This window comes from Botryllus schlosseri, chromosome 14, assembly GCF_051294905.1.
Source record: "Botryllus schlosseri isolate E-star chromosome 14, Bs_hap1, whole genome shotgun sequence".
Lineage (NCBI taxonomy): Eukaryota > Metazoa > Chordata > Ascidiacea > Stolidobranchia > Styelidae > Botryllus > Botryllus schlosseri.
The window spans coordinates 20759365-20781520 of record NC_137249.1 but is presented as its reverse complement, the minus strand read 5'-3'; the positions used below and the strand labels follow the sequence as shown (position 1 = coordinate 20781520).

At 38.9% G+C, this 22156-nt stretch overlaps 3 protein-coding genes and 1 long non-coding RNA gene across 5 annotated transcripts in view; 3 read left to right on the top strand and 1 right to left on the bottom strand.

The window, feature by feature from the left end:
* LOC145456358 (serine/threonine-protein kinase ULK4-like) overlaps positions 1–8522 on the top strand; it is a 30200-nt gene extending 21678 nt beyond the window's left edge. The window contains exons 22-28 of the mRNA XM_080334432.1: positions 2662–2782; positions 3212–3358; positions 4612–4778; positions 5590–5765; positions 6116–6241; positions 7592–7738; positions 8182–8522. Coding sequence (XP_080190558.1) covers positions 2662–2782; positions 3212–3358; positions 4612–4778; positions 5590–5765; positions 6116–6241; positions 7592–7738; positions 8182–8373 — 1076 coding nt within the window. The 3' untranslated portion in view covers positions 8374–8522. The remainder of the gene's footprint in view (positions 1–2661; positions 2783–3211; positions 3359–4611; positions 4779–5589; positions 5766–6115; positions 6242–7591; positions 7739–8181) is intronic.
* On the bottom strand, positions 8519–9395 carry LOC145456362 (uncharacterized). The gene is made up of 2 exons (XR_013920586.1): positions 9130–9395; positions 8519–8792 (listed from the first exon to the last, which is right to left on the bottom strand). It is a non-coding gene; the product is annotated as an uncharacterized LOC145456362 (long non-coding RNA).
* Positions 9396–9955: 560 nt separating this feature from the next.
* LOC145456361 (vesicular integral-membrane protein VIP36-like) lies at positions 9956–12636 on the top strand. The gene has a single exon (XM_080334435.1). It carries the CDS (start codon positions 10095–10097, stop codon positions 11073–11075), a length of 981 nt encoding a protein of 326 aa, XP_080190561.1. The 5' UTR covers positions 9956–10094; the 3' UTR covers positions 11076–12636.
* On the top strand, positions 12610–21806 carry LOC145456360 (lupus La protein homolog). 2 transcript variants are annotated; one of them, XR_013920585.1, is made up of 11 exons: positions 12610–12744; positions 13622–13798; positions 15133–15234; positions 16168–16275; positions 16345–16445; positions 16502–16561; positions 17769–17811; positions 17871–17984; positions 19174–19348; positions 21203–21395; positions 21427–21806. XR_013920585.1 is itself a non-coding variant. In XM_080334434.1 (10 exons), the coding sequence occupies exons 1-10, from the start codon at positions 12667–12669 to the stop codon at positions 21343–21345; spliced, it is 1101 nt and encodes a 366-aa protein (XP_080190560.1). In that variant the 5' UTR covers positions 12610–12666; the 3' UTR covers positions 21346–21806. The 2 variants fall into 2 exon arrangements, 1 of the variants encoding a protein (XP_080190560.1); XM_080334434.1 differs by having other exon boundaries at positions 21203–21806.
* The last annotated feature ends 350 nt before the right edge of the window (positions 21807–22156 follow it).

Here is a 22156-nt window from a genome sequence, read left to right as displayed (position 1 = left end):
TCCAAGCGCCACTGATGTCATTCGCTCAGCAGAATCTCACATCACGAAATAGTGCGCCTACGACAATACCAGTACTCCGGTGTTTGGCGGGTGTTGCCTGCAGTTGGCCGCTCGACCGTGAAAATTGACACTTAAGGGCGGAGCCCAATTTCTCTGCTGAGTAGCGATTCTCTACTCAGCAACGATTTTGTTACTCAACTCACGCCAAAAAGTAAACTCACACTCAAATGCGTTCGAATTGGCACTCAAATCTAAGTCAGCGCACCACCAGACTTAAGTGTCAATTTTCACCAGCCAGCTGCCAACGCCCGCAAAATACCGAGTACCGGTATTGTATATCGCCGCTATTTCATGATGTGAGGTTCTGCTGAGCAAATGAAATCAGTGGCGCTTGGGTGGATTTTGTGTATATAATTGTATTTGTAATTCTCTTCTGTACCCTTTCGACTTATTGTCGTACGGCGTCTCAGTATACCGGAATGGTAACTTCTACCGTACTCTCTCAAATGCGCTACCGTCTAGTTCCGTTGAGTGAATGAGTGAGATGGCGATTGCATTGGTGGATTTTGTTTCATATAATTCTATTATAAAAAAGTCATGTCAACTGCTTTTTGAAATTTATAGATACAGAAATGGCGACAAAGGGCGATCGTCAAGTGTTGTGCCGCTGCTAGCTATTGAATTTCACCCTGCCGGTACTTTACGAATGCTCCTCCCACAATTAAGTAGATGCAGCATCTTATCTTGAACCTGAACTGATAGAGTTCTTGGTTATATCAGTGTTGGGATGGAGTCACTATACCTTCCGGCTTCAGGCCTTTCAATATTCAGACGAGACTCTCGCCAACAGAGCAGCAACAAGCTTTTGGAAACAAGAAATATATCAGGGAGAAAATGTAGGATGGATATGGCGAAGTTTAATCGTAGATGAGCCAAGTAAATCGTGCATAGAGGAGTTTCAATTGGAAAGAAACCCTGTTTAGAGTCAAGTGTACCTGTTTGATGCTGGTGTGATCAGACTAGATGACCCTCACGGTCTTATCGATCATTCCTATCTAATACCGAATACTGTGCATGCATATTTCCTGTATCACCACCACTGCCGAGTGTTATGTATTTTGGTTTGATGAAAAATAAAGACTCTCTCTCTCTCTCTAAAAATATCAATTTTCAATTTATTCACACTACAATCGATGTATTCTTATGTCCTTTGAAGCCTGCACTGACGTTGTCGCCTGCTGTGAAACTTACCTTTATAAATTCCGAATGGGTTTGTAGCATCTTGCAAATATACTTCTGTGGGACAAAGGAATGTTCAGGGTGTCTTCAAGAATTACTATTATTTCTATTGGGCCATCTTGAAAGGGCCTGGAGGAGGTAAATCAGTGAGATCGACGTCTAAGTAGTAGGTTTTGTGACGAAATAAGGTGGAAAGCGTCTCGTTGTCATGACAAAATCGTCCACGCGTGTCTAGGTCAAGGCTAAAAAAATCTGGCAACGCACTTTCGGAAAATGCCGTATGGAAATCAATACTTAACTGAGTAGCGAGAATTGGCGCGCACTCAACGCTGAGTATCGACCGATACTTAGTTGAGTGGAGATACACATTTAAGCATTACTTAGTTGAGGATAAGAATTGGGCTCCACCCTAAGTCTGGTGGTGCGCTGACTTAGATTTGAGTGCCGATCCGGACGCATTTGAGTGTGAGTATACTTTTTGGCATGAGTTGAGTAATGAAATCGTTGCTGAGTAGAGAATCGCCACTCAGCAGAGAAATTGGGCTCCACCCTTAATTGATTCTTGCTGAGACAGATTAAGTTCTTGAAGATACTCTGGGAGGTACACAACTTCAATGTAAACTGAAAATATATATTCATATTGAAAATACCTGAATAATTTCAACTGTCAGTGGTTATCATCAACTATTTGCGAATTGGAAAGAACATTTTCTATGCTGACGAGTGTCAGCTGAAAATATTCAGGTTTATTTCAATAGGAATATACTATTCAATAGTAAGTTCTCTGGGAGGCTATTATTATCTGATGTATGCAATATCATATATCCTGTTTTGATTTTGAAGTTTGAAATGTCTTTTTCTGCATTGTATCGTAATGTAGAGTTTCTGGTCTAATTTGGAGTTTCCGTGGACTAGGTCACAATGTTGCAAGCCTTGCACCAAACTATTCATTAGTAGCCTAGTTTAAGACCAGTTATACGAAAGCTGAGAAGACTTTTCAAACAAATTTTTAAAATTTTGACCGTACAATTTAGCGATACTTGGCAGTGTAATAGAGCAAAGTCGCAGTACTTTCAAAAGAAATCTAACCCTCAAAATGAAGTTGTAAGTTAACAACAAACTGGTCATTACATTGAAGTTTCCAATATTTTCTTTTGAGTTGCATATATATGTCATAATTAGGCGTACATTTTGGGCCAATTTTGATTTTCGAAGATTTGACAGTCTGCAAATTTGTTTTGAAATATTGTCGGTCCACCAGCTGAAAAAGGTTGAAAACTTTTGAACTAAACAGTTGACCAATAACTAGTGCTCGTTACTGCATCGCAAAGAATTGCATTATTAGTCGGTACTCCCATATTTACCTCAAGCACAGTTTTAATTTCGAGTTGATGTTGCATCATGAACATATTAAATTTTCAGGTGATGGCACCGCAGTTTGCGTCAAGCTTTTGGATGATCTTTTAGGAACTGTTCTTCATCACAGAGCCATTGTACAGTTGGAGCAGGACACGGAAAAAAAGACAAAAACTGCTTGGGACAAGTAAGCTCGTTATGATATCTCATATATGCTATCGATGTGGACCCAAATTAATGAAAACCGGAAATTTAGATCTTCAATGGTAGCTATCCTTGATGTTGCCTGCATTCTTTGTGCAAGAAACAATCTCTTCCAGTTACTACTTGTTTGTAGAAAATCCTCTCATGGCAGCCTGGGGTTTAAGTTTGGTTTTATCTGTCATTTGACTTGGAAGTCTTCTCTTTTCCTTTGTGCACCGACCTGGAAGATTGGTGATGCTGAACAGCATAGAATGGCATGGCAGTAGGTATCCTCAGTAACACCAATCTTGTGGTCCGTGGTAGTTGGTGATGATCTACTGTTTTTTTAAATTAATTATACTGACCAGGGCTGGGCAAATTAGAGCACCTGAGTGAATCGATTCTGAACCGACACACTTCCTCAAATTTGCAGCTCTGGTGGCCTTCCAGACGAAAAAGGACTTTGCGATCTCATCATGAACAGTTTGCTACCGGAATATCAGCCGATATTGCTTGGCCGGGATCCTCTACCTGCTTACGGCATTCGGTTGCTGTCGACTCTGTTAGAGAATTGGCCGAGGTAATATCAGGACCAGACTTGTACAAACTACTAATCTAGTTGATTGCTGGTAAACCTAGTTGATTGCTGGTAAACTAACTGTTGGTTTCCGAACTGTTGGTTTCTTAACCGGCTGGCACCAGCTGGCTTTTCCGAAAAATTTTGCTTCACTTTCAAAAACTGTAAAACATAACTTTAATGGGATGCGAAACCAAGGAGTAATATATCGATGGATTCAGAATTTCATCGCCTAACCAACTACGCCACAAAGCTAGACGAGAGAAGGGTAAGTGAGCGTGTATATAATCAAGAAGACGAGATAACATTGTAAAAATATACAAGTTTTGGTTAGTCCCTTATAGAGTGCACACTGCACAACAAAGTATACCTAGTGCGACGCATGACAGCTCAGACTGTGCGTTTATGGTGAAATGCTCCACCATGTTTTGATAGTATCGAACGAATTAGTTGAGCAAAAGCGGCCACTCATGGTTTTTGTTAAAGAAAGCATCTCTGTTGCAGTGAATAGATTGTTCGTATTCACACTAGGTATATGTTGTGGACTGTATAAGAAACTAACCAAAATTTGTTTATTTTTACAAAAGGTTATCTCGTCTTCCTAATTATATTCACGCTCGGTTGCCCAGCTCTCGTCTAGCTTCGTGGAGTAGTTGGTTAGCTGTTGAAATTCTGAATCAAACGATATATTATTGGCTTCGCATCCCTTTAAGGGCATGTTTTACAGTTTTGAACAGTGAAGCAATATTTTTCGGAAAAACCAACCTGTGCCAGCCGCTTAAGTAGCTCTAGTTGTAGTCACACGGTCAAAATAATTAGTAGTAGAACAGCTAGAGAACACTTGTCGTCGTTTGATGTGAATCTTGATACCGGTGTTCTGTTTTGTGATGTTTTTGCAGCCATTGATACCTCAAAGCCATCTGTACTAACAGTAGCATAGCAGGAGAATGGGCTTTAGCGGTTGAAACCTGTCCCATTTCAAGCTCTACTGATGTACGTGTGGAAATCCGATTTCAATGAATTGAAAACTGATCAGATGCTTCGGAATTGAATGTAGTTAGTTGCGTTTTAGTTTGTAAGGTGTAAAGTTCTAGCTGGTTAGCTGTAGTTCTAGTTCTAGTTGCGAGTTTTGAAAAGTGAACAGTTCTGGTGCTAATTATGCTTTATAAAAACCCAGTAGAATATACAAGTCTGCTTGCTACATCACAACGTGCAGTTTGGAACACTCGATAAAGTAACTTTTCTTGGTATTTCAGCCTAACGGATTCAGTTCGCGACTGTGGCCTCTTGCCGGTTCTTCTTCAAGTCTTTTCCGAACAGCTTCCTTGCGTGATAGGATCGTGTGCTCAAGGAATCGTGTCTGTGCTAATACTGTTGATATCTTCCGGTGACTTGGCTATCGTGAATGAACTGTACGACGGAGGTATGCCGACCTATTTTTGACCAGACCTTCCGTTTTGTAACGTGTGCTATGATTTACTGCTTGCCGGAAATGTATTTCTTGTCCTCCGGAAAAGTATCTGATTTCTGAAATCTGCGACCCAGCTTCATTCTTTTCAATTTGTTTCTTTTTTGTGAGTGTAACATGATAAGAATAGATTGCTAGGGAGGCTTGAGAGGTCGCATTTATTAAAATTTCAAAAAATCTTGTCTCAGTTACATGAAATCATCCCACCGGATGCAAATGCTTAGTTTTGTCTTATGACTTGAATTACTGTACCTGAAAGTATATCTTGTAAATGTTAGACAACCACCTTTTAAAGCAAGGGTATACTGCCTATTGCCAGCTTCAAATTCTGAATTTTAAGATCAATTCCGATTAGTTCCACAACGTCCAATTTGATAAGAAGTTATTGCAATTGGAGAATTCTCAAAATTCACAACAATGAAATGCTAAATTTCGACCCTCTATTTTATTTCTTGGCAAAATCTACTTGTGACTTACGCACCAAGTCTTTTAAACACCAGTTGATACAAGCATAGATACATGATGTATTCCTTGTTAAATGTGAATTTCGCTGATCTCTCTCTCTCTCTCTCTCATTCATATGTAACTAGGCTGTTAGTGCAAACTTTCAAGCTCTATACATTTAGGCATCATGCATTTTTATCACATTGACAAAGACATCGGCATAGGCGTGGAGATGTCTGCTTTGCCTTCTTTCTGCAATTTATATGAAAGAAATGAATTAAAACATAATGAGAATAGTTGACAAAGAGACTTTTGTACCTAGGTATTATCAATCTCGTGAGTTCTCATTTCGTGGAGGTGTCCTGTCAATATATGGAAGCGCAGGAAATGGATGATACCAACAGCACATCCATTGCCGGAGAAAGTTTAGTCAATTTATTGATGTTGCTTAAAGATATGTTGACACTTGTCACTGGAGAGGTGAAGAAAGCCTTACAGGTAACCCATAGAATAGGAAATGAAATCAAGTAGCCTACATCGGATAATGCCCGGAAAGGATTTGCTTGTTTTTCTGAGCTAATACCAAAGTTGTCTGAATCAGAACTAACATGGTCGTTTTTGCTTGCCAAACATAATTATACAGATATCTTGATCGTACAATAAACTCCATAAAAATATTTCGCAGTATTTGTATTCTGTTCATGTTTCTTGTCAAGCTTTGGGTTTTATGTTATATTGTCTGAATTAATTTATCTCAAGATAAAGCGATAGATTCTCATACGGCTTTCATAAACCCCTTAAAACTAGTCTTTGAAACGAGTATGCGCCTGGTATTTCTCTCTTTTCAGGTGAAGGATGGCAATGATACAGAGAAAGTGTCGGCTACTGAAAATGCAGAAAGATTGCTGGTGATAAACAAACCCTTGACCGACCTTCAAGGGATTTGCATTAATTTGCTTTGCGATGAACGTGAGGTAGGAAGAGTTCAAATACATGGTTTAAAATCTCCTAAAATAACCTTTTTACGAATTCCGGGGATTCACTGATTAAATTGTTATGTTGTCCGAAAAAAAATTTTGCACACCAAATTTGACTCAATTGCAACCAGCAGAAGCGATGGCAGAGTTGATAGTAATTTTTGAATTTATTATAAAAAAATTATAAAAACTCTTTCAAATTTTACGTCAACCCCAATAAATTCAATAACTTCAATATTTTCAAACTCCCGTTCACATCTACCAGTTGGAATCGAGTCAAATTTAGTGTGCAGTGTTTTTAAGCAATCGAACAATTTAATCAGTGAATCCCTGGAATCCGGAAAAGAAGTTATTTTGAACAACCCTGTTGCACAGTGTGCTGGAAAACCACGTCACTGAAATAATTTCCATGTATGACTATTCTTGATGGATATGTAAACAAAGAAAAACGACCCTTTCACAGGGTTGTAACCAAGTCACAAGGTTCCGAACGACAATTCAATCTCACTTTTATAGTTTTAAGCCGAGTCAAGTCGAGTCATTTTCAATTAACCACCGAGTCAAGTCCGAGTGAGCTAGTAGAGGGTCGTGTCCGAGTCATAGTGCTTTGACTCGAGTCCGAGTCCAAGCCATTATGTTCACTGTTCGGTTTTCAGTTTAATCCAGTTCAACCCACTTTTTTCAACTCTGCTCGAGTGATATAGAATGGCCCACATTCATAATATTGTCATTTTCGTCAGTCCTAACAGTTTCTGGCCATATTTTCCAAGCATCAGGACTGATAGACGAAATACCCATAATGTGATGACTTTACTATTCGTCGAAGTTACAATGAAATGTATATCTTGGCCGTGCTAGTCTCGAGTCATATGACTTGGTTCGTCGAGTCAATACACAAATTGACTCGAGTCTAGTCTAGCAACCAAAAAATTGTGACCCGAGTCATTACAACCCTGAGGCATATCCCAAAACTACTTTCTACCTTTTAAAATCCAAAACATGAAAAAGTGTACTTTGCTCTAAAACCTGTTAGAGTCAAAGTAATTAAAAATAACATAACCGCTTGAATATCGCAGTCGAAACAAACCAAATATTTAGATCTCTCAATTTATTCCACTGAAAGTTTTTCGACTTAGTCTCATAACTTCTAAATATTTATTGATATCCACATGAATAAGTAGTACAAGCAGGCGAAATTTATATGGGTATTTGGAAAATGTTGAAGTAATTTGTTACTGACTACTTCTTCATTGACATTGACCCAACTAAAATGAGTTATTGGAATACACCAGCCGTAGTAATCATTGCATTGTGTTGTATCCTGTCCTTGTCAACCATCTGTTACAGATCGCAGATTTGGCACTGACAAGTTTCTCGATGTTGGTCCAACTATATGGCGGAGACCATCCTGATACCCTTGCTGACGAGAATATGGAATGTCTTGCCTCGGCACTTTTTCGCTCACAACCCAAGCAGCAGAAAGTCCTGCTGAAGGTACTGGAAGCAGATTTCTTTAAAATCAATAATGCAGTTGGCCAATTAGACCAATTAAAGGAAAACTCCAGGAATCTGATTTTAATCTGATTTAAGAAATGTTCTAATGTTCTAATTCTAATCTGATGTCTGGATTTCCTAAATACGCCTCTGGAGAACTGTATAGTGCAAAGCGAGCAAAGCTTGGCGTACAGACATTTGCCAATCTTGTGTCTGCGAGGATGAACCCTGATTTGATATGAACTGAATTTGAACTTGTATGCTGTATTTCTTTCTAATTCTAAATTCTGTAATTCTAATTGTAATTGCGAAAAAGAAACTGTGTAGCTGTAGTTTTTAAAGGCTGAAAATGTTCAAGTTGTCCAGTTCTGACTAGAAAGAAGGCAAGATGCTGGATAGGAATGCTCGAGTATCAAGTCAATTCCATATACTCTCCATTGCAGATTATCAAGCGCGTTGTGTCTTTGAATGAGTACCATGCCGATCATCTGTATGGGGGTGACACTAAAAGTGGGAGCTCATTGCTGGAAGCGTTGAAGCAGCTCACCAAGGACGCCGAGCAGAGAGCTGATTTGGTGATTGCTCAGCTGGCCAATGACATCATCAGTGAAGGAAGGGGGAAGGAATCATCATGAATTGAATTGTAGTGAAGCAGTTGTTCTCCCAAAAGCTTGTAGTTGATAAGTTTTTAGTTTTGTATGAAATTGTATACTTACGTTTTTTTTTCAATTCCTATATATTGAGTAAAATATAGATGTGATGCAACTGACAAGGTGAAACATAACATTGTTGGGTTATTATTTTTATCTGAACAAGTCACACACAATGTACAATGCGATAAGACACAATGCGATGTCATGAACAGATAGGAGGATGTCGAACGACACGCATCAGTAGCGATCCTTTACTCTAACATCCACCTCGGCCTAGAGTGCCCGATGTTACAGTTCTTTTCGATGTTGATCTTCTTTGAAGCCGGGTCCTTTTCTACTAGTTCTTTCCATTCCTTGTGAGTACTTTCTTTCGTCGGGTCTTTTACTGGGCTTTTTTGTCGCTGTAAGAACGGCAAGTTCATCTCGTTGATAATTTTGTGGAAGAATCATTCGTGGAGTCATTTTATTGAAATTTTCATCAGATCAAATCACCATAGAGATATATTGATAGGGGATAGAAGGGAATAGCAACAATTTGGAGTAGTCTTTTATTCAGACAGCCACTTTGGCATGGACCACCTTAATGAGGCGCGCACAGTGGATGAAAAGTAATAACGATAAGATAAAGGAATAGGTATTGAAATGAATGTGGAATAAGTTGGTAGACGAAGTCGATGTCAGATCTTGGTCCGGTAGTCACGGAGTAGGTTTAGCATTCATTCAGTAGAAACTGCTTACATTTCGACTTGAATGTGTGCAAATGGACTGGACACGCTCGACGACTGTCGGATTCCCGTCGAGATACTGTTCCACAGTCCACGGTTGATATCCGGCATGGCATACTGGATAGGATAGAGCGATGTGTTATCAATCCCGTAATTATTCCTGACCATATAGTTGGACAACAACGACCTGCGTGTTGTAGGCCCACCTAACCGCCTATAACAGGTGTAAAACGTCATATAAATAAGGAATCGTTATATGAAGTTTCCACTATTAACTTTTGAGGTGCAAGGTGCATACATTTTTCGTCATTTCATATTTATTTATTTCTGATTTTTGAGCATTTACCGGTCCGGAACCTTGAAAATGTCGAGAACTACCGCTCAAGTTGTTTAAACCTAAACGTGATGATGCGCCTGTTTCAAAGCAACTGCGGACGTACTATAAAGAACTAGTGCACAACTAGTTATTTTCTCATACGGATCGTCACATTTTCTACTCGCATAAACATTAATCACCTTGCTGTCTGAAACCCAAAGCAGACTTGTACAATGTGCAAACTACCAATCTCGTTAGCTGACTGAATGAAAAGTAAAAGAAGATAGCATAGAAAAAAGCAAATTTGGTTTCTGAGTAGTGCTAATTTCAGTTCTATTGTTGCGGATTTTGGAAAGTGAGTAGTCCTAGTTCTAGTTGCGAGTTTTGAAAAGTGAGCGGTTCTATTTTCGCATTTTAAAAATCGAGTAGTCCGGACATGTCGGCACGTTTCACAAATGCCGTCTATCATATGGCTCATCATTCCGAACGCTTTCCTCGGTTGTCACTCAGCCACCATATCGCCATTCGCCACGCGGGCATTTCATCTCATCGCATAAGCGACTGATTCGAGAAGGCTGAAAAGCCAGATAAGGCAGGCGGTCGGCTCCGGCTTGGTTGGTCGATAAGAACGCGCGTGGTTTGGTGCAGTGTACTGCAAAGCCATGACGGGGAAAAGGGTAGCGGCTGCCGTAGTTTGTGCGTATTTCTTTCTCGTTATTGCGGCACAGGATGATGAGCCTGGTTACCTCAAGCGCGAACACTCCTTGTTGAAGCCTTATTCCGGTAACGGCATGTCGATTCCGATGTGGGACTTCCGCGACAACGTAATGATCACGAACAACTTCATCCGCTTGACGCAAGATCATCAGGGCAAAAGAGGAAGTCTGTGGAACAGAGTCCCGTGTTTTGTGCGGGATTGGGAATTTCGCGTGCATTTCAAGGTTCACGGCGGCGGGAGGTCACTCGCCGCCGATGGTTTTGCGCTATGGTACACAAAGTCAAGAATGGAGCCTGGTCCGGTGTTTGGTAGCAGAGACGAGTTTACAGGTTTCGGGCTGTTTCTTGACACTTACAAAAATGGACCTCAAGCTGTTTCGTTTCCTTTCATCACTGGTATGATTAATAACGGAAGTGTTGCGTACGATCATCAAACCGATGGTAGGAAAAACTCCATCGGAAATTGTTTAGCCACTTTTCGAAACAAAGATTATGATACTTATATTTCCGTAAGATATGTCAAACAGGAGCTGACAGTTTCCGTTGATGTTGATGGAAAGTCTGAGTGGAAAGAGTGCTTCAAGGTAGAAGGTGTTCTGCTGCCTACTGGATATTTTCTTGGAGTATCTGCTGCCACTGGCGACCTTGCTGACAACCATGACATTTTAAGCATGAAATTGTATGAAGTCGAAGTTGAACGAGACCCTAATGATGATGGTCTTGAACTGTCGTCTGTTATTCCGCAATTAAAGTATCCCGACCGGTCAAAAACTTCGTCTGATGACGCGCACCGCAACACCTCCATGTCTGGTTTCAAACTATTTCTACTGGCCTTTTGCGGTCTGTTGGGATTGGGCGTGTGTCTTGTCGTGGGCTTCATGATCTTTCAAAAACACCAAGAACGTAGTAGAAAAAGATTTTATTAAACCAGTCTATATATTTTTGTTCATTACAAAGGCGTGTACAACCTATTATCGCCAAAATGCTTGAATGCTATGCTTGGCTAGTTCGCTATGGTATCAAAAATGCACCTGTGTTTGTTGATAGAAGCATCCTGGTTATAATGATACAGTAAAGTTGGTATTCTGACAAAATCCGGGACTCGACTCAAACTCATTTCTCCGCACTTTGTGTGGATATAACTAATCTGGGATATGCAGCCAATTTGGTTTTACAGTAACCATCTCATCGTAGTAACTGCTAATTTTGAATTGTTCTTTCGAATTGAAATCAATTAGATTCATAACTTATATGAACGTCAGAAACTTTTCAATTTTGGTCGCATAATTCCAAAGATGATTTTTATAGCCATTGTCCCTCTCTAAAAACGAATGTTCAGTCCACACGTAACACGTTTTCATATCTTTAATATTGATTTAGTTAATTCCCTCATGACAGACGCAGACAGAACGCAAATTCTGTATTCCTCAAGAGATATTAACGTCTGATTTTGAAGTAGCCTAATTTGCATTAATTCCTCTTTCTAATGAATTCTCAATCTAACATCGATGAGTTGGAAGAATTCCTGTGTTAACTATTCGGGTGCTGTCTGTCTACACCAGGGAGACTGCCATATTGAAATCAGACCAGCCCAACATCCGATGACTGCAAACGGCAATCTACTCTTTTTATTGTAGTAGGCCTACTATATAAAGCCGTCAAGGGGATGTGGTGTGAAATAGGTCATATTATTACACCCATGAGTAATACCGTTGAATGGTCTTTGTAAATGCATTTGCCATTTCAGTCCAGTGTTTGTGTGAAATTGTACTTGCAATTATTATATATATTGAGTGGCAAATATTTCTGTCAAGTTGTGCCAATGAGCTTAGCTTCCAGCCTGTCATGTAGTTTCCCTTTGGATTTTACTTGGTTTCATCAACTCACAAGTAGTTGAAAGAATGGCTTTTTTGAAGGCATTGTAAATTATACTCTCTCTTCGCTAGATCAACATTACAGGATAGATTCATTTCATATGCCACTGTGTGCTATTCGATTAGGTACCATGTTTTTGTCAGAAATGATTGGCTGTTGAATTGGCAACAGACTGACTGAAAATAATATATTGGGAACTCACAAAACCTCTTGTCATTGACATGTTGATCACTTGGTCCTCGGACAATATTTGAAGCAGGTTATGGTCGCAACTTGAAGCTCGTCGTGCAGTACCTATTGCACTACTTGCCTGATCGGAAACTCATCTTTGACGTAATTTAATTTGCCGTATGATTATATGCAGTGCACAATTTTGATGTTTTGATTTGTTACATAATATCTATCCGTACTTAGCAAGTGCTTTTCGTTACTCGACCAGTCTATGGCACCGTTTTTCCCATATTTGTCAAAAATTCGTAACGGTGTATGAAATCACTTACTGACCATGAATTTGTTTTCTAAATTGGTCTGTTGAGAGTTTTTTCACTACGTATTCAATTAAGCAATATTTCAGCCTACAATTTATCACATTGTATTGTTTGCTATGTCAGATTAGTGACGATTGCTAGCATTCTTGAAATAATGACTGAGGATAAAACCGTACCGGATGAAAACCAGGATGTCAACGGATTGAAGAAAAAGATTATTCGCCAAGTGGAGGTATTATAGACTTACTATAATTATAATATTGAGTGTCTTCATTCACATTGAGTCACAGTTGTAGCCAAATCGCAAGGTTCCGAGTCACAAGTCAAAACTGACTTTCATAGTTTATAGTTTTGACCAGAGTCATTATCAATTAACCACCGTGCCAAATCGGAGTCCGAGTCTTAGTTTTTAGACCACATTCAAGTCATCTTGTATACTGTTCAGTATCAATTTTCAAGTCAGATTCAACTTGATTCTGTGAAACGATTAGGTAACATTGACGGCCTCGGATTCATAATATATGGTAGTCTCGCTCTAAACATTTTTATTCGAACAGATAAAGAAGACATTTTCTGGGCCTATTTTTCAATTATATGAGACTTCAGAATAAGTTATACAGAATGTGTCAAGTCGTGCGCAGTGACTCGAGGATAAGATGGGTCGATTCATAAATTGACTATAGTGGAGTCATTTTTCATTTTCAACAAAAAAGTCGAGTCTGTCATGAGTCGAGTCGTTACCCTGCGTTGAGTGGAGTCTCTTCTTGTTGGTCAAAATCTATGGTCGGTAATTGTAAAATGCCAATTACTCAAAGATTATTGATCAATTGGACTGGGATTGCTTCTGTACGCCCACTTTGTTCCTTACGATTATCGATTTGGGCTGTTGTTATGAAAGTTAATTCCAGCTAATATCAATATACTTCCCGGTGAGATTTGCAGTAATAGTAGTGGTAATTGACATATTCACGAGGGCTATTTCCGAATTGAAGCGACCCTATTTTCAGTTGCACATAGTTCGCTGTCGACTAAGATTTCTTAGTAGTTGCATATCATTACAATGGTAGCCTATTGAACATTCTCATCCGCCCTTTAATTAACTTTTTCAGTTTTACTTCGGCGACTACAACTTGATCAAGGACAAATTTATGAAAGAACAAATGAAGGAAAATGAAGGCTGGTTCAACATGGATGTGATGTTGCAGTTCAAGCGACTGGCTTCTATTTGTTCAGAGCCTACTACCATACTTGAAGCGTTATCAGATGCCGATAAATCATTACTTGAGGTATGATATTGTTCTTGTGAAGAAAAACAAATGTATGTGTGGTTGGTGATTGAGTGTTTGGTCTCTTCTTGATTAATCTGGCTTTCCTTTCCTTATAGGAAAATTATTGACAGAATAATTGAATAGAATGTGTACTCAAAATCGCAAAATGTGGTCACTATTTTAATGTTATAATTATTATGATTGCAAGCTTGAAATTTAGCAGTCTGAAGATCGTATATTAAAACGCTGTTCTAAATTATTTATTCAAATTTTACGGGCTGCTTGATAAAATTGTTTCAACGCTGTACACCATTTTTGGCTCAGTTCCATCCATTGTAACTGAAGTTGTAGTAGAAAATTCTGGATTCATTTAATAAAAATGAATATGAATTTGTTAAAATTTACTGGCCACCCTATGGAATCGTTAATTAGTCTGAAATAACGACGCACAACAAATTTAGCTCAATTCCAACCAGTAGAAGCGAAGTTGTGGTACAAAATTTTGGATTTGAAAAAAATATTATTTACGGTGTCAAATTCTTTTAATTTATTTATTGATGGCTACACCCCTCCCCCTCTCTGTAAAGACTATGATTTGAAAGCTTATAGTTTGAAGATACCTATTGTAGCCTACATGTTAAGTTGAAAATTGGCAGACCAGCAGTACCTAGTAGTATTGCATGTGTAAGAGTAATACTTTAGGCTATTAGGTATTTCTAATCAACATTTTCGAGGCAAAATTCCAACCTTGCTTAAGCTGAGATTTGTGGCAACACTCTGCATCTGACGGAAGTTATCTCTTGAAGCTCATAGCATTTTTGCAACTTTGATAACATTTTCAAAAAAGGAAGAAGTTATGCACTGCAGGCATGTCATGGCGGTTTATATTATTTAGATATTTTATTGAGCTCAGGATCTCATCTTTCTACATAAGTGAGAGGGCTCAAGTCTGTGCAAGTGAACTTTTCGCCTATTTCAAATTTGTTATAAACTGTAATCTTGAGCATTAACGATCCCTCAAAGTTAAGACTGCGATTGTTTATTTATGTGAGCCATGCACATTGCACATTTGTCATGAAATCGAATCATCTCAAGATGCTTGTATCAAATCGATCTCATTCTCATCGATGCTGGTCCCATTGGTAACGTGTATTGATTTATTGCCCCCCAACGGTATTGAACCAAAATTGCAGGTATGAGACACTTTATGAATGAATCAAGGAAAGATGAATGTTTTCAGCTGTTGCTGCGCATGAATTCTGTCGCTTTTACAATTTTTTCAATTTCAAAAACGAACTAGTGCATGTAAAGCGAAATGAAAATGAGTTGAATAGAAAACCTTTTGTCTTCAGATTGATTCACAAAATCAGCGTATACGCAGAAGACCAAACCGCAAAATCCCAGTGGATAATGAAGAATACAGAAAAGGGTACAATGCCAGAACTGTTCATGTGGTATGTTGTACACTGGAGTTATCGTTACGACGCCTTGCCATAATTGTAATTTGAGAGAAACTAGCTTTTTGAGCAACTGAATTATACACTGTTGCGACTAAGAGTTGTTTTTATCAACGACAAGCATATTCCCGATAATTTCTTTCCACGGTGTTAGCTTTGAATCATTGATTGGTGATTTCAGAGCGTCCTACGCATGTAACACAAGGTTACATACATTAGCGGAATGAAGAGAACACGAAGAACAATGAAACAGTATTGGTCAAAGAACTAGCATATTATTTTTAATGCGCTGCATAGCTGGCATTATTTTCTTTTTGTTCACAAATATTTTTCCAATAGTCTGCCTACTGTGTTTGATGACTTTTTCATACCTGCTAAACATGTTCATTCCCATTACACGAGATCCTCGTCTAAAGGAAACATCTACTTACCCCCACCCAATAGCAACCTAACTAAGAGATCTATCGACTACTCGGGACCTATCATCTGGAATGCATCACCACCACATATCCGTGAATTGCCTTATAATAGATTCAAAAAAGCCCTACTTGATCACCTCTTGTCGTTACACTAACACTGTTGCCCTACCTCGCCCAGACATTGCTTCATTGATCATTTGCCACCATTGTTTTATTTTTTTCTATTTTCCTTTAACTAAACATTTCTTTACAGCCAGACTGTTCAGAGTCAAGTGTACCTGTTTGATGCTGGTGTGATCAGACTAGATGACCTTCACGGTCTTATCGATCATTCCTATCTAATACCGACTACTGTGCACGCATATTTTCTGTACCACCATCACTGCCGTTTGTTATGTATTTTGGTTCGATGAAAATAAAGACTCTCTCTCTTACAATTTTCATATTTGAACTTTCTAATCCCTTCAACTCGAGGACTAAGTTTTCATTTTTTTCAACCGAATTATTTCAGAAAGGCTTCCAAAGCGAGGAAAGCATCGACGACATTCATGAGTTCCTTTCGTCGTACGGAAAAGTAGCCGGAATTCAGCTGCAAAGATTATCCAATAAGAAGTTCAAGGTACCGTCTTGAGAAGAATTAACTAATATTCTTTCAATATTACCGGTCATTTTTCCATTGGTGTCTCAGGGTTCCTTATTTGTGACGTTCTGTACGCAAGAAGATGCAGATAAATTCATCGGAGCACCAATGGTGTACTATAAAACAGATGAAATAACAAAGATCTCACGGTGAGTCGGTGGCTGGTTGTGCTTACGGCATGACATTGATGCTCTTGTGATTTTAGTGCGGAGTTTTACAAGCAGTTGGACGAAGAGAAAAAGAATAAGAAGCAGAAAAATAATCAGTGGGTTTTTTTTTGTGTAATTAGAGTAGAGCTTCTTTGAGTTACGAAACTTCGATATGCAATTGAATAGTACATTCATATTGAGATGAACCCGAATATTTTTCATCTTGCGCTCGTCTGGGGTAATTGTCAGCAACTAGTAGAGAATTAGCAAGAACATTGTAATCAACAATCGTATCACTCACAAAATATGACGTCGGCACATTGAGCGCTCTCCTATTTGAGATCTCAGCTCATGACGGTAACGTTATATTTTGTGATACGATTGTTGATATACGATGTTTTTTCCAATTCTCTGCTTACTAGTGGTTGACGATCATCCCTCACGAGTGTCAGCAGAAAATAGTCCGGTTCATTTCAACATGAATGTATATACTATTCAATTGTATACCGAAAATATTCGGGTAGCTATTGCGTAAATATCACAATATTGGTAATAATAGATCTAATTTAGAATTTAAACAAAATGTAAACCCAAGTTCATGAATAGCCTATTGCTGTACTAGCATTATTATTTAGTTTGAATGTAATTATTTTTCATGCCCCCCCCCTCCCTGGAAAAAGGTTTAACCACACTTGGGCCGATATAATCTTAAATCTCTTACTCCCACCAGGCGTTGCTGTGATCATCTAAACAGCTTATAATGGTTTTCGCTGTAGTTGTAACTTTCATGTCACAGTTCTCGAGGCCAGCTGTGGAAGTTACACATATGCACCCCGCCTCTGGGCGTGACATATCAATTCGAATAAGGGATTATGAAGTTGCGTTAGGCAATTCATCGTTGCTGACACCTGATATTCAATGTATTTTTTAATAGCAATATGTCGTTCCAGGATCTGCATCTTGAAATTTCATCCGTGCGTTAATTTTTTGTGGCTCCTCGCAGATTTCTTCCGAATCTTCGTTACCCACTACACAAAACTGCTATACACCCTTTAAAATAGGGTTGCCATATTTTGAGATCCTAAAAAGAGGACAGTTTTTTTTAAATTCGGAAGGCTCCAAGAAACGTTTTCGACCGATGGTATTGTTTTGCCTGAAAAAAGGTCATCAATTTCACTCTGCTCCCGACTTGTTACGAAACTGTGACGTTCGCCGTATCGGAGTCGCACACCAGGAATTAATCGATGCCTGACGTTGCTTCACAAGTGCAGGCATTATATCTCTGGTTGAGGAATTATGAGTACTAGTTTGATATTGTTTCAGAAATGACCAGCTCAAGGATCAAAGACCGACAGTTGCTTTGAAGGTATTCGAGTCGAGTTGCGATCTTGTGGGAATGCGTGTTGACTCCTTACGATTTCCCAGGTCGCCGGAATAACGGATGACACCATCGATCACCGTGATATAAAAGAGGTTTTTGGGCAAAAAGGAATGAAGAACGTTCTCTTCTTTGATCGAAATGATCAACATTCCGAGGAAGTAAGTGAGGGAGCTTTGGCAAATGAAGGAGTGACCTGGTATCTTGAAAGTAGGGCTGAGCACAATGATTCGTGTACTCGGATTGCGAAGATTCATGACGGATTATACTATTAAGATACCTAGAAAAGCGCTACACACCAAATTTGGCTCAATTCCAACCAGTAGAAGCTGACGCAGAGCCAATTTAAATTTTTGAAGTTATTATGAAAATAAATTTTTTAAATTTTACTGTCCACCCCATATAATTGTTAAATGACCCAACCGGTAAAATCGAAGTTATTGCAGATGGAAATTTTTGGATTTGCAAAAATAGCATTGGCGGTGGAGAATCTCATAATTATAAATGAGAAACCGGAATAACTTCTTTGTGCTGGAATTGCAACAAATTTGATTTGCATCGTTCTTATAGACAGCTAGACAATTTCATGCGGTCGACTGTAACATTTTAAAGTTTTTCATTTTTATAACAGTTTGAAAATTTTCTATCGGCTAAGCGTCGGCAGATACTGGTTGGATTTGAGCCAAATTTCGTGTGCAGTGAATTTTTGAATAGCTCAAATTGCCAATCCGTATTGAAAACACAAAAACATCAATTCTATATTGAAAAAAGAAATATTCCGGAATATTTCTTTTTTCAATATAGAATTGATGTTTTTGTGTTTTCAATATGGTATGCAATTTATGTGCTTTCAATATGGAGTTGTCAGTCATAAGATCAATCACTCCACGCTTTTGACATCATACCCACTGCTTCAGTGCATAATTTTACCTAAAAACGGTCTAAAAATCAATAAGTTGCTTGTAACTTTTTTTCTGTTTATTTTTAAGACAAATTTCTGTGGAAGTGAGAGAAGCTTCATGCTTCTGCATCGTTTAAGCCAAAAATCATCAAGCGGTTGTCAATATATAGCGGAATTAGCTATTTTTAGCTCGTTCGGTGAAATCGCACGACCACTAGAGGGTGCACGGGCCCAAAATTTTTATAGAAATTATTTTATTCATATTTGGCACCACATGTCAAATGTCAGTTTTGAAAATGGAAATTTTTTCTGATTTTTCATTCCACCCTAATGCATAAACACATCCAGGAACTTGGATTGTAGGCCGTAATTGCTGGAAAATTTGGTTCCCCACCACCTTGAAGACACCGAAGGCAAGTGCGTGTTGAGATGGTTTAAATTACATCTAGGGTTACGTCATATTTCAATCGGAAGACGAGCCAGAGAGCATTCTGAAGGAGTCTGGCTTTGACGACGGCTCGAAAGCTACGGTGAAGTCTGCTGAAGTCTGCTTCTCGAAACCGACTGACGAGGAACTGGAGGACATTATGAAACGGTATGCGGCCGGCCGCGAAAGACATTTCAGTGAGTCGATTTACATTTATTGTGACGTTTTCATAGGGAACAGTACCAAGTTATCCAAGCTACATATGCGAAAATTTTGTTTTGAGGTTTTTGCAACTTTGCAACCTTTTTTTACAGCTTACGGCAGCTTCCTAAATACTCGTAAGATATGTAGAATGCTGTTTTAAGCCGTTTGAAGGAATCTTATAGTGCAGCTTTTTGCAACTTTTGTCCATCTTTTTCATGCAACTTTTTTGATTTTTCATGAAAGTATTTTCGATTTTTGTGACATACACGGCCAAATTCGACTAAAACACCGTAAATCAGCACCGATGTAACGCTTTTACGGGTATTTCGGGAGCTGAGCCGGAAAATTGACCTTTTTTTTAGTCAACTGAGCAAAATGTGGTCAAAATGCATTTTCTGCAACTTTTTCAAAAATAAATGAATAAATGCAACTTTCTACGGATTTAACTGCAACAAAAACTTGCCCTAGTTATTACAGGATTCTAAAACGATCACAATTTCAATGCATACTAGAAATGACTCGCCCTTGGTACTCTCCTTAGGACTGTGCTTCGTCCAGTGACCAGTCTTTCACGCTGGTGACGTCGTATTTTGTGATACGATTGTTGATACGCAAGGTTCTTTCCCATTCTCTACTAGTTGCTGACAATTACCTCCAGACGAGTGTCATCCGAAAATATTCGGTATTTCGATATGAATATGCTAAGCAATTGTGTATTAAAGTTGCAGCGCATTTGGTATTTTTTCGACCATAGCTATTTCGTTGGACGACACAGAAACGTCTAACGTGTGTAGCTTTGTGCTAGAAGTTTGGTACTCTGCGATACCAGCAATTAATTTTCGCAGCGCCCACGATGGAAAATACTATCAGGAATATCGTTTTGCGTGGCAAATCAACTCTCGGTGGTCAGAAGCGAATAGTTCCAGTGCAGGAAAAAAATCATATCTCCCAGAAAATACAAATTAGATTGGATTAGAATTAGAATTAGTGCTACACAATTTTTGCGACTTAGACTAGAATTAGGATTAGGATTAGACCTCCACAGATGCGGAAGTAGAGATCCACGTTGTTTTCCAAATTGGATTAGAATTACTGAATTCACAAAAACTTGGAGGTTGAATTAAATTGTAAATTTGAAATATACACAGTTAAAAGCAAATTGAGTTCATGTCAAATCACTGTGCGTTCCCATAAGCACGAGAATTGTTACCGTTTGTGCACCAAGCTTGGCTCGTTTTGCTCTATAGGCCTGCCAGGGGCCTCCAACACGCGGGCCAGATAGGGCCGGCGATCTGATTGGTGACTTTGGAAGAACGCGAAGTAGAGCATTTTTACATGCTGGAATTGATTTCAGTTACAAGTTATTATTATTGTTTCAAAATAAGTTATCCGCCTGTGCCCGACATCACTGTTCCTCACTAGCTGAAACGGCGTCGGCGATGGCTACAAGCCTCTATGCCACTTGCCAGCGTGGTTATAATTCGTCACAACTGCAATGGCTGTGCGGTGTAAGTGCGGATTTTCCTGTGCGGATTTTCCTGCGCGGGGATATTCTTGTTAACTCGGTGAAAAATGCCGCAGACATTTTAAGAAAACAATAAATTAGATTGGAACTAAAATTAGAGTTTAGAAGCATTAACAAATTAGGTTGAAACTTGAATTAAAGCATGTGAACTTTTAACAAATTAGACTAGAATTTACTGGCTTTTCGCTCTGATTTAGTGAAATTAGACAACTAGAATTGTCTGAGTCTGCCAGCAATGTGACAGTTGTTTGTGCGAAACTCCCTTGGTTCTAATTCTCTTTAAATTCGGAGATGTCAGTTATTTATTTCCGATTTCTATTAGGTCGCTCGGTACGCCCGGGCAAACGAAGCAAACCGTTCAGGAGACACGGCGGTAAAAAGGAGATGGGCAAGAAGACCAAGTTTGAAAGCGACGAAGAGGAGGAAGTGAAAGAACCTAATCCGAAAGCGGTTAAATTGGAATGACTCCGCTTCTTGTTGCTGCCGGCGATGCGTCCGTTAGCTGCATTAATTGCCAGGTGTCCGTGGCTGTTTAGTGTTTATTGCTGAACTTGGTGGTGGGCCTACCGCTATCTGTAACACCCCAGAACCGTGAACCGCATTCAGCTTTCGCCAACACATTAGACTAGGTCTCCTGTGTTTTCATGAATGTGGACTAGTTGAACAATCGGGTGATGTTCACTGTGCCGCTTATTTTGGCAGTTTTGTTTTACAACTCGCGAGTCTTTGGAATAGAAACTTTTCATTTGTGGATTTTTGTTCGTAACGGAATGCCGACTTGGATCATTGTCGATTCGATTGCGATGCGTTTTTATGTGTTATGAATTCTTTTTTTCAAATACGTGAATGACAATGCGTTACTCATTGTATTTTGTATCGATTGAATTTTCTGATTTATGGATTGAATTAAACATGGGGCACGAGCAGGCAGTTGTTGATTACACTGGTCCACAGATTTCGAAAAAAAAAATGCGACAAAAATTTGAATGATTGAATCAGGCTAATTTTAAGGTTGCTAAATACGATTGTGTGCCCAGAATTTCTCTACCACTTCAGATTTTTTTCTTGAGAATTTTTCTCGTTTTCATGAATTGATCAGATTTCGGCTTTCGTTAGTGACATCGCGGTTAGCATGCAACAGCAACAGATCAAATATTGTTATTTATTCATGTAACATGAAACCTGGGTTGTTGTAGTACATAATGAGTAGGGCCATTTAAAGTCATTAAAGTCATATTTTTTTCTATGCATCAGTAAGTCGTGAAATCAATTTTAA

Bases quoted from the DNA above. Each gene is read 5' to 3' on its own strand.
- LOC145456361 (XM_080334435.1), top strand. From the start codon at position 10,095: ATGACGGGGAAAAGGGTAGCGGCTGCCGTAGTTTGTGCGTATTTCTTT.
- LOC145456360 (XM_080334434.1), top strand. From the start codon at position 12,667: ATGACTGAGGATAAAACCGTACCGGATGAAAACCAGGATGTCAACGGA. The intron at 15,235-16,167 runs GTATGTTGTACA...GAATTATTTCAG, and splicing joins ATGCCAGAACTGTTCATGTG to AAAGGCTTCCAAAGCGAGGA. The intron at 17,812-17,870 runs GTATTCGAGTCG...ACGATTTCCCAG, and splicing joins GACCGACAGTTGCTTTGAAG to GTCGCCGGAATAACGGATGA.